The 11,399-nt window shown below is 42.4% G+C and overlaps 1 protein-coding gene across 1 annotated transcript; it reads right to left on the bottom strand.

The window, feature by feature from the left end:
* Positions 1-2,600: 2,600 nt before the first annotated feature.
* LOC113607972 (formin-1-like) lies at positions 2,601-5,512 on the bottom strand. Its single transcript, XM_027083793.1, has one exon. The coding sequence runs from the start codon at positions 5,393-5,395 to the stop codon at positions 3,533-3,535; it is 1,863 nt and encodes a 620-aa protein (XP_026939594.1). The 5' UTR covers positions 5,396-5,512; the 3' UTR covers positions 2,601-3,532.
* Between the last annotated feature and the right edge of the window lie 5,887 nt (positions 5,513-11,399).

Genomic DNA, 11,399 nt, shown 5'->3' with positions numbered 1-11,399 from the left:
CAATGACAATCCCCTTACTTTCTCAAAAGTGTGTAGCAATGTATTTCCTGTCAATTTAAGTCCTATATATGTTTTATATGGATATACTATGGTATATGCAATTTTTAATCTTTCTTTCTTAACATGAATTACAGATAACTGTCTACGCACTATACACTTTCTGTAGTAATCTTAAATGGCTGGGTATAGCCATTAAAGTTGTGGAGCTTCTTTAAAATTTTGGGGGGATTGTATCAAACCTCAATATTAATATAGGGAGAATTTCTATCTACTCCCCATAATACATGCCCAGAGACAAATCAAAGCTTTGACAACAGCATTAGATATAATAAAATCTGTTACAAATATGCCTTTCAACCCTTCATCAGTTGACATTAACTACATCTTTTGATGGGCCCAAGCACTGATAACATGATTCACATATCAAGAGGAACTATGCCTGGGGCATATGTCTCCATCACCACCTCAGTGACTTCAAAGGGGAAAGATCATGAGATTGTTGAGAAACACACTGAAGCACTGGGGATCTTCCTGAATATGGTGAGCCCAGTTACATGGGATTTTTCTGGCATTAAAAGGGTCTATTTCAGATCAAAGGTAAAAGTAGGCCAGAAAAAACAGAAGGGAATCCCAGACCCAAGGACACTGCTATTCAGGTTAGCACAACTAGAGTCCTTCAGGCTTGAGAAAATACCACATTCCACAAAGGCTTGGGAACATTCTGCAGCTGTTTCCATAAAACCAAGGTGGTGGTCAGGGTGGGGATGGGGAAGTGGGGAGAGGAGGGCCATGAGAAGACAAATCTGGCCACCATTCATTGTTAGCATATTCTCTGTTTGATCACATCACCACCAGACAAGAAATTCCTGTGCATAAACCTTGGAAAAAAGAGTTAGGAAAATTACAAAGCCAACAGGAGGTAGACCAATAGCCTTCATGCTGTTTCCTGTGTGGATGGCAATGTTGGCTTTCACTGCTCGGTCCTGTGAGAATGAGAAGCGGATTTTACTCTTTCCTGGGAATTACTACTTGCCCATAACACTAAAGAGTCTTCCAACTGGAAATGGATCTGATTACTTTTGCCAGACTTAATCTCTTACTTGAGCAGTTAATGAGTGCTTTCAATAATCTTAATCACATCACTTCAGTAAAATACCTAGACGCTATTTCCACAGGAAATAAACGTCCACAGACCATAAACTCAGCCTGGTTAATAGCTAACGTGGGAGAAAGGTGGGAACTGGACTCAGATAAAGGGCTACTGTTGGGTGATGGTAAATGAGTGATCCACCCTTCGTCTGGGACTGTCTGAGGCCAGTGGATGTGGGAGGTGGAGGGAGGAGAAATGAATTGAAAGACAAAGGCAGCTGGAAGTAGCAAAATTCTCCCTGTGTGGACCCACCAGCTGCAGGAAGTCCCTGAAGGATCCAGAATATGATGATGACTCGTGGCCACAGAGAAGGGGGATTAAAGGAAAAGCAGGAGACAGGAACACAAGATACAGATCAGAGATACTATCTGGAGAACTCCCTCCCTTCATGCTTTTCAAAGAGGGATGATGATAAGAGATAACGTTTGGACGTTCCCGGAGGAAGGTCCCAGCAGAAGAGAACTTATCCATGACAGAAAAAAAGGCTTCTCCTGCTCCTATTTCCCCCCTTCCAATGCCTTCTTTTGTAACATTAGAAGCACAGGCAGCCTCCCTACCAAGGAATCCATGTGATTCTAATGACTGGCTCCTAAAGTGCTACGAAGATCCCAGTGGAAGACTAGGCCCAAAGTAAAGGGAATGGTTCTGTGCAACGGTACGGAGAGGTCACGGGAAAAGGGTGACCATCTGTTGAACGTGCCCCTCAGTGAGCTTAAGGTCAGTCATCAGAGAAACTGAGTGTCCTCTGTGTGCCTACCTTGAGCCAGATACGATGGAGCTTTTATAATATTGTTTTGGGTTTTTTTTTTTTAATAGAAAAAGGACAATAAAATAAAAGGATAATTCTAAATCGGGGCGGTGGGGGGGGAGAAAAGATTTACTGAAGCTCAGTGTATTATTTAATGCACAGTTCCTGGAGGAGCAGCACACCAAGTCGTAGGATTTAGTATGACTTCTAGAAAGACCTTTCGGAATTGAGGCGGCTCTTGCATGCCCATCTCTCCAGAAGTCTCTATCTAATCGTTGCAGAGAGCTTCCTTTCAAAGTATTTTGAAGGTTCCAGCATTGACAGGGAGAAAGGATTTTCATCACTAGGATTCTATGATACATGATATAAAATCTACAATTCTCTGACTTTCCTGATGAAGCAGTTTGGTTATATTAGGAAATAGCAAGTCTCATCAAACTAAGAGCAATACATTACAAACACAAAATGAAGAGCATTTACCGCATTTTAAAAGAAACACACCCTGGATCAATGATATAGAGAAATTTATAAAATGGCAAGAGTTCAAAATAAACAGAAGCTTTTGAAATTCCTCTTTCCTTGACAGATATTTTTATCTTAAAAATTGCACATGATGTTTTCTCTAAACTTTAAGAGACTATATATCATATTACGAGCCTAGACAAAGCATTGACCATATGCTGTGAAAGGACCACTGAAAAAGAACCTATTATCTATACAATGGCATACACGACCCTAAACATCTGGCCGCACTGGCCTGGAAAATGTAGTGAATACAGGAGTGGCACTTTTATACACTGTCTTTTATACACTGTCTTTTTTAGTCTTATTGATCCTACTTATAGAACCACCAAAATTATTTTCATATAAAATTTTAAATCACATGAAACACACGAGCCAAACTGGCTCTTTAGTACCTTTTGCATAAGACATGATGTTATACCAGTAACAGTAGAAACCCATACATAAAACATAACTTCAGAATAAACATTACTCCGTGTTTGTTTGGGAAATAAAATACTGTTAGAAAAAAGAAAATCTGAATCACGTTTCTTCAAGTGAGAAGGAATTCATCCCTCTTCTAGTATTAAAAAAAAAAAGTTTTTGTCATAAAATAAGGGTGCTTATAAAAGTGATTACTTAAAAAAAAAAGAAAAAAAACCCCAAACCTCTAACAACAGACAGATGAGCAAAGACACAGCATGCTTCTGCTCTTCTGCTTACAAATCCGAGGCACCCCAGCAGCATGAACAGCAGAATTTAGGTCAAGGGGCCAATTAGCATCAAAGGCAGCGACAAGTTACTACTTCTCTCTGCCCAGTCCTGTTTCCTTTGAGAGTCCTGTATTAAGCAACCATGGAGGCAGCTTTAGAGCATTCCAAAACAAAACATTTAAAAAGACATTTACAGAGTATTGCTTCTGGAAGCAACTACAGCTCTGACCCCATAAGTCAACACCATCCTCACCATCTCCACACTCTTGTATACGACTCCCGGCTGTCCTGTTACAAGGTGAATTAACTAACAGGCCTAGGAATTTCGATTCATCGTTAATTAGCCAGTGTCTGAATAGCACGAGCAGACTGACAGTTTGGGGTCGCCCAGGAACACATGTAAAGCATTTGAAACCGGGACTAACCTGGAGGTGACCGGTGCTGGGGCTGAGCTGCGGTCCTCCCAGGCCCCAAGCTCTTTTCCAAAGGTTCCCCAGGCACCAACCGAGGTTGGCCCGCTCTGAGGGAGGTCGCGTTGGCTCCTTTGGTCTCCGTGACCTTTGCAGAGAGTGGGGGCTCCAAGGTGTCAGCAGAGGGTGACCCAGAGAAAGCACGGCTCTTTCTACCAAGAGAGTCATCAAGAGCGGCTTCCCTCTCAGCAGGCAGTGAAGGGGGCCGGAGGATCCTGTGATGCTGCTGAGGGCTGGGGAGCCTTGGAGAGACAGGCAAGGGAACAGGTGACATCCATTTGTGCGTGCTGGACGGAAAGGATGAATTATTAAATACCGTGCCGAGAGCTGCCAGTGCTGGGGGTGCTGGCCTCTTCTCATCACCTCCAGGGTCCGCACCGCGGGGCAGATCCAGAAACAAGGTTTTGTGGCCACTCAGAAGCAGCCCAGCTCCCCTCTTGCTGCCGGTTTCTGGGAGGGTATGGGTGGCTGTCGTCCCGAAGGGAAATCCCAGCCGTTTCCCCTCGGTGGCTTCATCTAATTTCTCGCTCTCTATCACCTTCAGGAGGACCTTGTTCACAGCCCCCTCAATGCTGGCTAGGGGACACTCCTCAGCGGATGGCTGCCATGACCTGTCCGTTCTCTGCTCCTTGCCCCAGCAGCTGACACCCCAAGCCCCAGCCTCAGCTTCCGGGAGGGTGAGCAAGTCTGCGCTGGGTATGAACTCAGCTTGGGCTGCTGGGCAAACGGCAACCCTTTCCTCATCCTCAGGATGCGTTTTAACTACTCGTTGCACCTGAGCAGACAGATCCTGGACTTTGGCCACCACTTTGGAAATAGGCTTCTTCCTGCAAGTCCGTTCAGCAGCCTTCTCTGTCCGGCCCCCCTCTGCCTCTGCATGTTTCTCGGGCTCCTTGTGACTTTCGGTCGAACCTGTTTGCAGATGCGCCAGCCTGCGAGGGCCCCTCTGGGGCCCCCCGGCACCAGCATCTCCTGGCTCTGTGGAGCTGCATTCGGGGGGCAGCCCGCCTCTTCCATGCCCCGCAACCTCAGAAGCCTTCTTGAAGCTCCCCAAGGCGGAGTCAGCATCAAGTGTCCTGGGGATCTCTGGGGTGCAGCTCCCTCTCTTCTGGAGGGAAGAGGTAAGTGCCCCATTTGGAAGCAAGTTGCCTCTCTCCTCTAGGAGCCAAAGAAGAGGCCTTGTTTGAGAAAGAGGAAGGGCGTTGCTGGAACAGATCTGGTCCTTCCCCATCAGAGGGGGCAATCCCTGGCCCCCATGCCCCTTTCGTCTTGTCCTCTTCTGCAGGGAGTTTTGGGAGAGCCCCTCAAAGCTCTCTCTCCTTCCACCAAACCTCCGGGCCTTTTTGTTCCCGTGGGAGCTCCTCTTATTGAGAGAGCCCACGGGGGGCTCCCCCAGCCAGTGGCCACCACTCTGGAAACAGTCGTCCTCGGGGGCCAGGCTCACAGAGAGCTCCGGCAGCTTCCCCTCCTGGTTCCCCATCGTAATGCCCAGGATGTGGTCTGAGCTCAGCAGATTGGCCAGCAGTCTCTCCCTCTCGGCCGTGAGTTTGTACAGCTCAGTTAGAATGTCTTTCGTGGGAGTTGGCTTGAAAAATATGTCGCCTGGATGTTCGGTCGGCTGCCTGCTGAGGCTGTTGATGTCGGACCCCGCCCTGACTTGGTAGCAGTTATGAAACGCTTTACTGGATCTGTCTAGAGCTATGGTGCCCTTGTACGAAAATCCTCTGACTTCCCCCCTCGGAAGATAGAAGCTGATGTAGCAGAGTTCGGTAATGGGCTTACGCAATTGGAGGGTGCAGTGAGTGCCTTCCATTATGCCTACCTAATTATTCATGCCTCGGAGGTGCTGGTCTGTGGTGAGGCTTCCCAGGCTCCGGTGGTGGGCCATGTGATGGTGGCTAAGCAGGGAAAGCATCTGACAGTCATCTCCAGCAATGAGACGGCCTGTTAGAGGAACAGGGGAAGAAAGAAGCTAGTCTGACGGAGTGCATGAATCACACAGCGACATAAATCAAAGCATAACTGGACTTATCCTTCCTCTCTGGCTGACCTCAAGCAACTCAAGGCAACAGCCAGGAGGCTGATCGCAACCTCCTCCCCACTCTCAGCTCACCCTTGACTAGCAAAGCTTTGATACAGCTGAGAATGGGAGAGTGCTCTAATTTTAGCCCCAAGACAAAAGTCCCTTCTCCTCACATGGGAACTTGATGTATACCCTAAGCAGGGTCTCTTGACTTCTCAAGGCTTCAGATTAGGTTCTTCTATAAAACAGAGCTAACATACCTCCCAGAAATCCTGAGGAAAGGGGACTTTGAGGTCCTTAGAAAACATCACTCTCCAAGAAGTACCTTCTAAGATTTGACATTAATTATCTATTGAACTTAAAGCAGTGGGGGAGGGGGGAAGATAATAGGTCACAAATTTTGAGTCTCTTCTGGACACAATTCATATATTTTGCCAAAAGAGTGAAAAGTGAAAATTTAAAGAAGTAACCCAGAAGCCTTAATCAAGTTTTTTGTTTCTCTTCCTAGTTCTTGCCTATCTGAAGCCAAATGGAATGGCAGAGAAAAAGGAAAAATCTGTAAGCCACTGCTGGTCCTGTATGGATTTCCAATGTCTTCGCCATCGAAGTGGCTGAAGTGTCACATGGGCAGTGAAGGTGTCTGCTCCCTCGTACGATGTGAAGTATCCCAGGGGTGTCTCTGTGGCTAACATCCCTCCACACAATCATGAGCTTAGAATGCTATATTATGATACTTCATTTCTTAAATGAAGGCATTGCCCAGTCTTCAATATTTCCAAGCTTAAAAGAAATTCCCTGGGAAGGGTAACACAATAACCATTTTGTTAACCACTGATTTCTTTAGTGATATCTCAGGTCTTTCCTAAATGGGTCTAAATAGTCAAAAGCTACATAAAAGAACATTTTGAGTGAAGGAAGAGAGAAAGGAGGAAGCTTTCCAATAGAAACTTCTTAACGAAGACAGATGAAGATAAAAGTAATAGAAGGTAAAAAGAAAAACATGCAAGAATCTGGTCAACCCAGAAGTTCCAGGAGGACTCAGGGTCCTCACAGACAGGGTTAGAAGGGCATGAAGAGAGGAAGCACAGAGGAGATGGGAGGCCAGCAGAGGCCTTGCCTCTTTCACAATTTTCTGTGGGATTGTTCTCATTCAACTAGCCTATCTGTAAAAACTTTTCTAAAATGCTCCTTCCTTGCCTTTCCTAAAGACACACATGTATATAGATACCTAATACTTATTGGTACACACTCTCTGAATATATCCAAGAACTCACTTTGGAGGTGGTTTTTTATTGGGGGTGGTTTTATAACAACCAGTTATAAAAGCCATTGCACAGCTGCCAATATCCACTGTTCACGATGCCAAGCATCACCAGTTCAGTTTAGGGATTGTCAGAAAAGCTGAAGTGAAGCTGCAGAAGTGCTATTTTAAGTTGCAGGAAAATGGGAGAGGCCTAGTTTTGCCTTCAAGCATCATTCTCCTCTAGTTTTTCTTATCTTCTCAATTTCCCTGGATTAGGAGAAGTGCGTGATATGGGAGAAGGGGAAGAGTTAAAGTTTTTTATAATCTGTCCAAAGTAGCAGCACGAAGTTGATGCCATGATTTCAGCTGAAAACATGACTGCTTCTTCTAAAAGCTTATTCCCTAAGAGAGGGAATTTTTAATGTATTGAACATATACATGTGCACACTTTTATTTTGTTATCTCATTTAATAAACACATCTCCCTTTTACAGATGAAGAGATCGAAATTCAGAGACATCAAGGATGTGGTCTAAGGTCATATGGCTTAGAAGAAGCAAGGATAAAAACCCAGGTCTGTCTCATTTCATGGCTTTGTACGTAAAGTGGCTCCTCATCTACTGCCTTCTACTGATGAACTAGTTTTCCAAGAAATCTGCATAGAAGAGTTCTATTATTTTGCTAGCTTGGTGTTACTCACACTGTTTCTTCAAATATGTCTCACATCTTGCTACTTGTACCACTCATTGGTTAGTTTCGGCACCTCTGATCAGACAAAATGCTTTTCTCTAAGGCTGTCCCTTAAACAACATAATCTAGGGTCAGGGCACCAGAAATTCATTACATCTGTACCTGTCAAGCAGAACTCAATGAAAATTCCAATACAGAAAATAAAGAGGAGACTCATATGAAGGGTATATCTTTTGTAAAGATGATAGACATACAGTGCTCTACTATAGGGTTAACTACTTTTTTCTCCTTGTCTTTGTAAGTCTTGATTATATACATGGAGAAAATGTCATGGTTAGTATTAGGTATGTTAGTCATGGTTGGGAAACTAAAGCCAAAGTTTAGGAAATTATGAGATTGGATTTTACAGCAATAAAGCCACAATTCAAGACATGAAACTACTATTAAGAATAAACCGCTTCACTGTATTGTGTCTTCCACATATAAACTTTAATACAAAATGCTCTTTCTGGTGCCATGTCTGGAACCAGAGAGGGGCAGAAGTGAGAGAGAGAAAAAAAAAAAAAAAAACGGGGGTCTGCCCCATGCTCTTAGGACTAAATTTTCTCTGATCAGGGCACCGCAGACCAGAAGTGTGGTAAGAGACTGTACCGAACACAGGCTAAGGAGCCTGAACATCCCAGGAGCCATGGGGAATCACTGAAGAATCCCAGGCAAGGCAAGCTGTTTATTTTGATTTGTATTATAGAGCGATCACTCCAGAAGCCATGTAGAGACTAGACCAACAGGGGATAAGACTAGGTTATAGGTCACTGAAAGACCCTTTCAGTATTTCAGAAATAATTGTTAATAGTCAGAACCAGGGCAGTGGTAATGTGAATAGAGAAGAGAAAATCAATTTACGTAGATAGAATTGATAGGACCTAGTGATTAATTGGATATGTGTAGTAGAAAAGAGTTTATTTCCATGATTTTAGATAGGTGATTGGGTAGGAATACGATGCCATTCACAAAGATAAGAAATGCAAGAAGCCTTTGGGGGAAGATGATTCATTCCGTTTTGGAAATTTTGAATTTTAACATTCAAGCACACGTGCACGAAACTGCTAGATGCAACATGGTAGGGCTTAGGAAGGAGATATAGACTAGAGTTACACATTTAGGAGTAACCATATAATATATAAAGAGTTCGAAGTAAGATAAAGTAAACACATTCCATCCTGTCTCAATCACTGAATACAGCTTAAAAACCTATACAGAACGCATGGAGCAGTTATTTGAGTACTCTGAAAAGTAACTAGTAGCAAGCCACTTGGAAAAAAGGACCAAACTTTGAAGTGTCACCCAACAATAAAGCAGTTAAATTTGCCCATTTTCTCTCCAGTAGTCCCCTAGCCTGGACTCAAATTATCCTGAAAGATGGAAGTGAGTATCAGCACAAACAGAGAAAGTTCTAGGGGAAACCTTCTAGTTCAGAATCAGAAGTAGAAAAGACATCTCCTGCCAGTGACAGCAGCAGAAGTAGGAGCCTGTTGGCAACTAAAACTCTAAGAGATGAGAATGTTCCTCTTTGATCAGAGAAACTGTAGTCCCAATACCGTGGGGCAAACCCTGTTCCTTTTTTTCTCTCTTTGTCCTGCCCCTCCTTGGCCCCAGATGTCAGCACAGTTGCAGGAAGTTTGAAGCAGAGGTGGATAAATAAAGTCTCAGATTTATGGCTAGAGGACTGAAGACCCCTAGAGAGCCCCCAAATATGCGAAGCTTAGTAAGTGACCCAGTCAGTTGTTTATCAACTCCTGAATTCACCCCCAAGCTGTGTATGTGTGGACCTGATCCTAAGCAGTATTCAAAAGAGTTTGAAAAAAAACTAACAGATGGACCTTAGGACTAAGAGTGGCAACTAAGGACTAAGACCTCCTACAGTGGCAACTGGGGGGCACAGGAATGTGACAGCTCCAAAGAACCCAGCGAAAGCTTTGAAAATGGAGCTGATATTAAAACCACAACAAACAGAAGGCTCATCAGAACTTTCAGCCTGAACTAAACCAAGTTGGCTGCCTGAAAAAAGGGAAAACGAGACTCAGAGTTTAGAATACTCAAAATGTTCAGAATACAACCCAAAACTACTCAGCAATACAAAGAACCAGGATAATCTCAACTCCCCTGGGAAAATTAATCAACAGATGCCACTCTGAGATGACACAGATGCTGAATTATCTGACAAAGACTTAGAGCAGCTGTAACAGAAGTGCTCCAGCAAGTAAGAGTTAACACTCTCGAAATGAGTGGAAAGAGAGAAATTCTCAGCAAAGAAACTGAAGATATAAAAGAGAATCAAATGGAAATTTTAGAACTTAAAAATATAGTAATGAAATGAAACAACTTATTAGATAGGCTCAATAGCAGAATGGAGATGTAGAGGAAAGAGTCAGTGAACCTGAACATAGATCAATAGAAATTACCCAATCTGAACAACAGGATAGAGAGAAGACCGATAAAGTGAAAAATCAGAGTCTCAAGGACCCATGCTACAAAAAAAAAATGACTACCATTTATCTCACCAGAGTCCTAGAAGGAGAAGAGAAAGAGCCTAGTACAGAAAATATATTTGAAAAAATAATCATTGAAAACTTCCCAAATTTGGTGAAACACACAAACCTACAGATTTAAGAAGCTCAGTGAGCCCCAAGCAGAATATACCCAAATCAGTTTATACCCAGACCTGACATTCAACCTGCTGGAACCTAAAGACAAAGAAAAAAAATCTTGAAACAGCCAGAGAAAAATGATGCATTGCTTATAGAGAAATGACTTAAGTGACTGAGGATTTCTCATCAGAAACCATCAGGGCCAAAAGGAAGTGGAACATTTTTAAAGTGCTGAGGAAAAAAAGACCTGTCAACCCAGAATTTTATACCCAGTGAAAATATTCTTCAAGAATGAAGATGAAATAAAGATGAAGGAGAAGTAAGAGAATTAGTTGCTGACAGACCTGCTCTAAAAGAATTGCTAAAGGAAACTCTTCAGACAGAAGAAAAATGTTACCAGAAAGAAACTTGTAACATCAAGAATGAAGAAAGAGTAATAGAAATGGTAAACATCTGTGTAAATATAATATTGTTCTTCTCTTGAGTTCTTTAAAAGATGTTTGACAGTTGAAAGCAAAAAAATATGACATTGTTCAGTGGGGTTGCAATGTATGTACATATAATATACAAGACAACTACAACATAAGAGAGTGGTTAACAGGACCTCCATGGTATGAAGTAAAATAGTATTTTAATTCGAAGTACACTGTAAAGAGTTCAGCATGTATATTGTAATCCCTAGAGAAAACATTTTAAAAAATATACAAAGATATAATCAAAAATACAACTGGTATATTAAAACAGAATAGTATTAAATGTTCAAATAACTAAAAATAAAATGAGAAAAAGGAAATGAAAGAGAGGAACAAAAAAAGGCAACAAACAAAAGTAAAAACAAATGGAAAAAATTGGAAAACCTAAATCTAAACATGTCAACAATTACATTAAATGTAGATGGTCTAAACACAACATTAAAAGACAAAGATTATCAGAATGCAAACAATACGGAGTTAAAGTCACTGAGTTGGATGAAGTTACTCAAGAGGAGTATGCAGCCTGAGGAAAGCAAAGGTTACAGAGTACAGTACTGGATATTCAAGGATATAGTATAGATATTCAAGGACTAAATGGAGGACAGACTTCAAAAGAAGCTGAGAAAGAAAAAGATAGTAAGATAATTCCCCATATTTTGTATCTAAAGAAATTAAGGTTAGTTTAATTTCTTATTATGTTTTTATTATAAGTCTGTAAACCCTAGATCTAAAATCTTTCAG

The sequence above is a fragment of the Aethalodelphis obliquidens genome, unplaced genomic scaffold (assembly GCF_003676395.1).
Source record: "Aethalodelphis obliquidens isolate GAN/ISIS:26980383/991018 unplaced genomic scaffold, ASM367639v1 scaffold51, whole genome shotgun sequence".
Classification (NCBI taxonomy): domain Eukaryota; kingdom Metazoa; phylum Chordata; class Mammalia; order Artiodactyla; family Delphinidae; genus Aethalodelphis; species Aethalodelphis obliquidens.
Note: the sequence above shows the minus strand (reverse complement) of the source record. Positions and strands in the feature narration are given on the sequence as shown.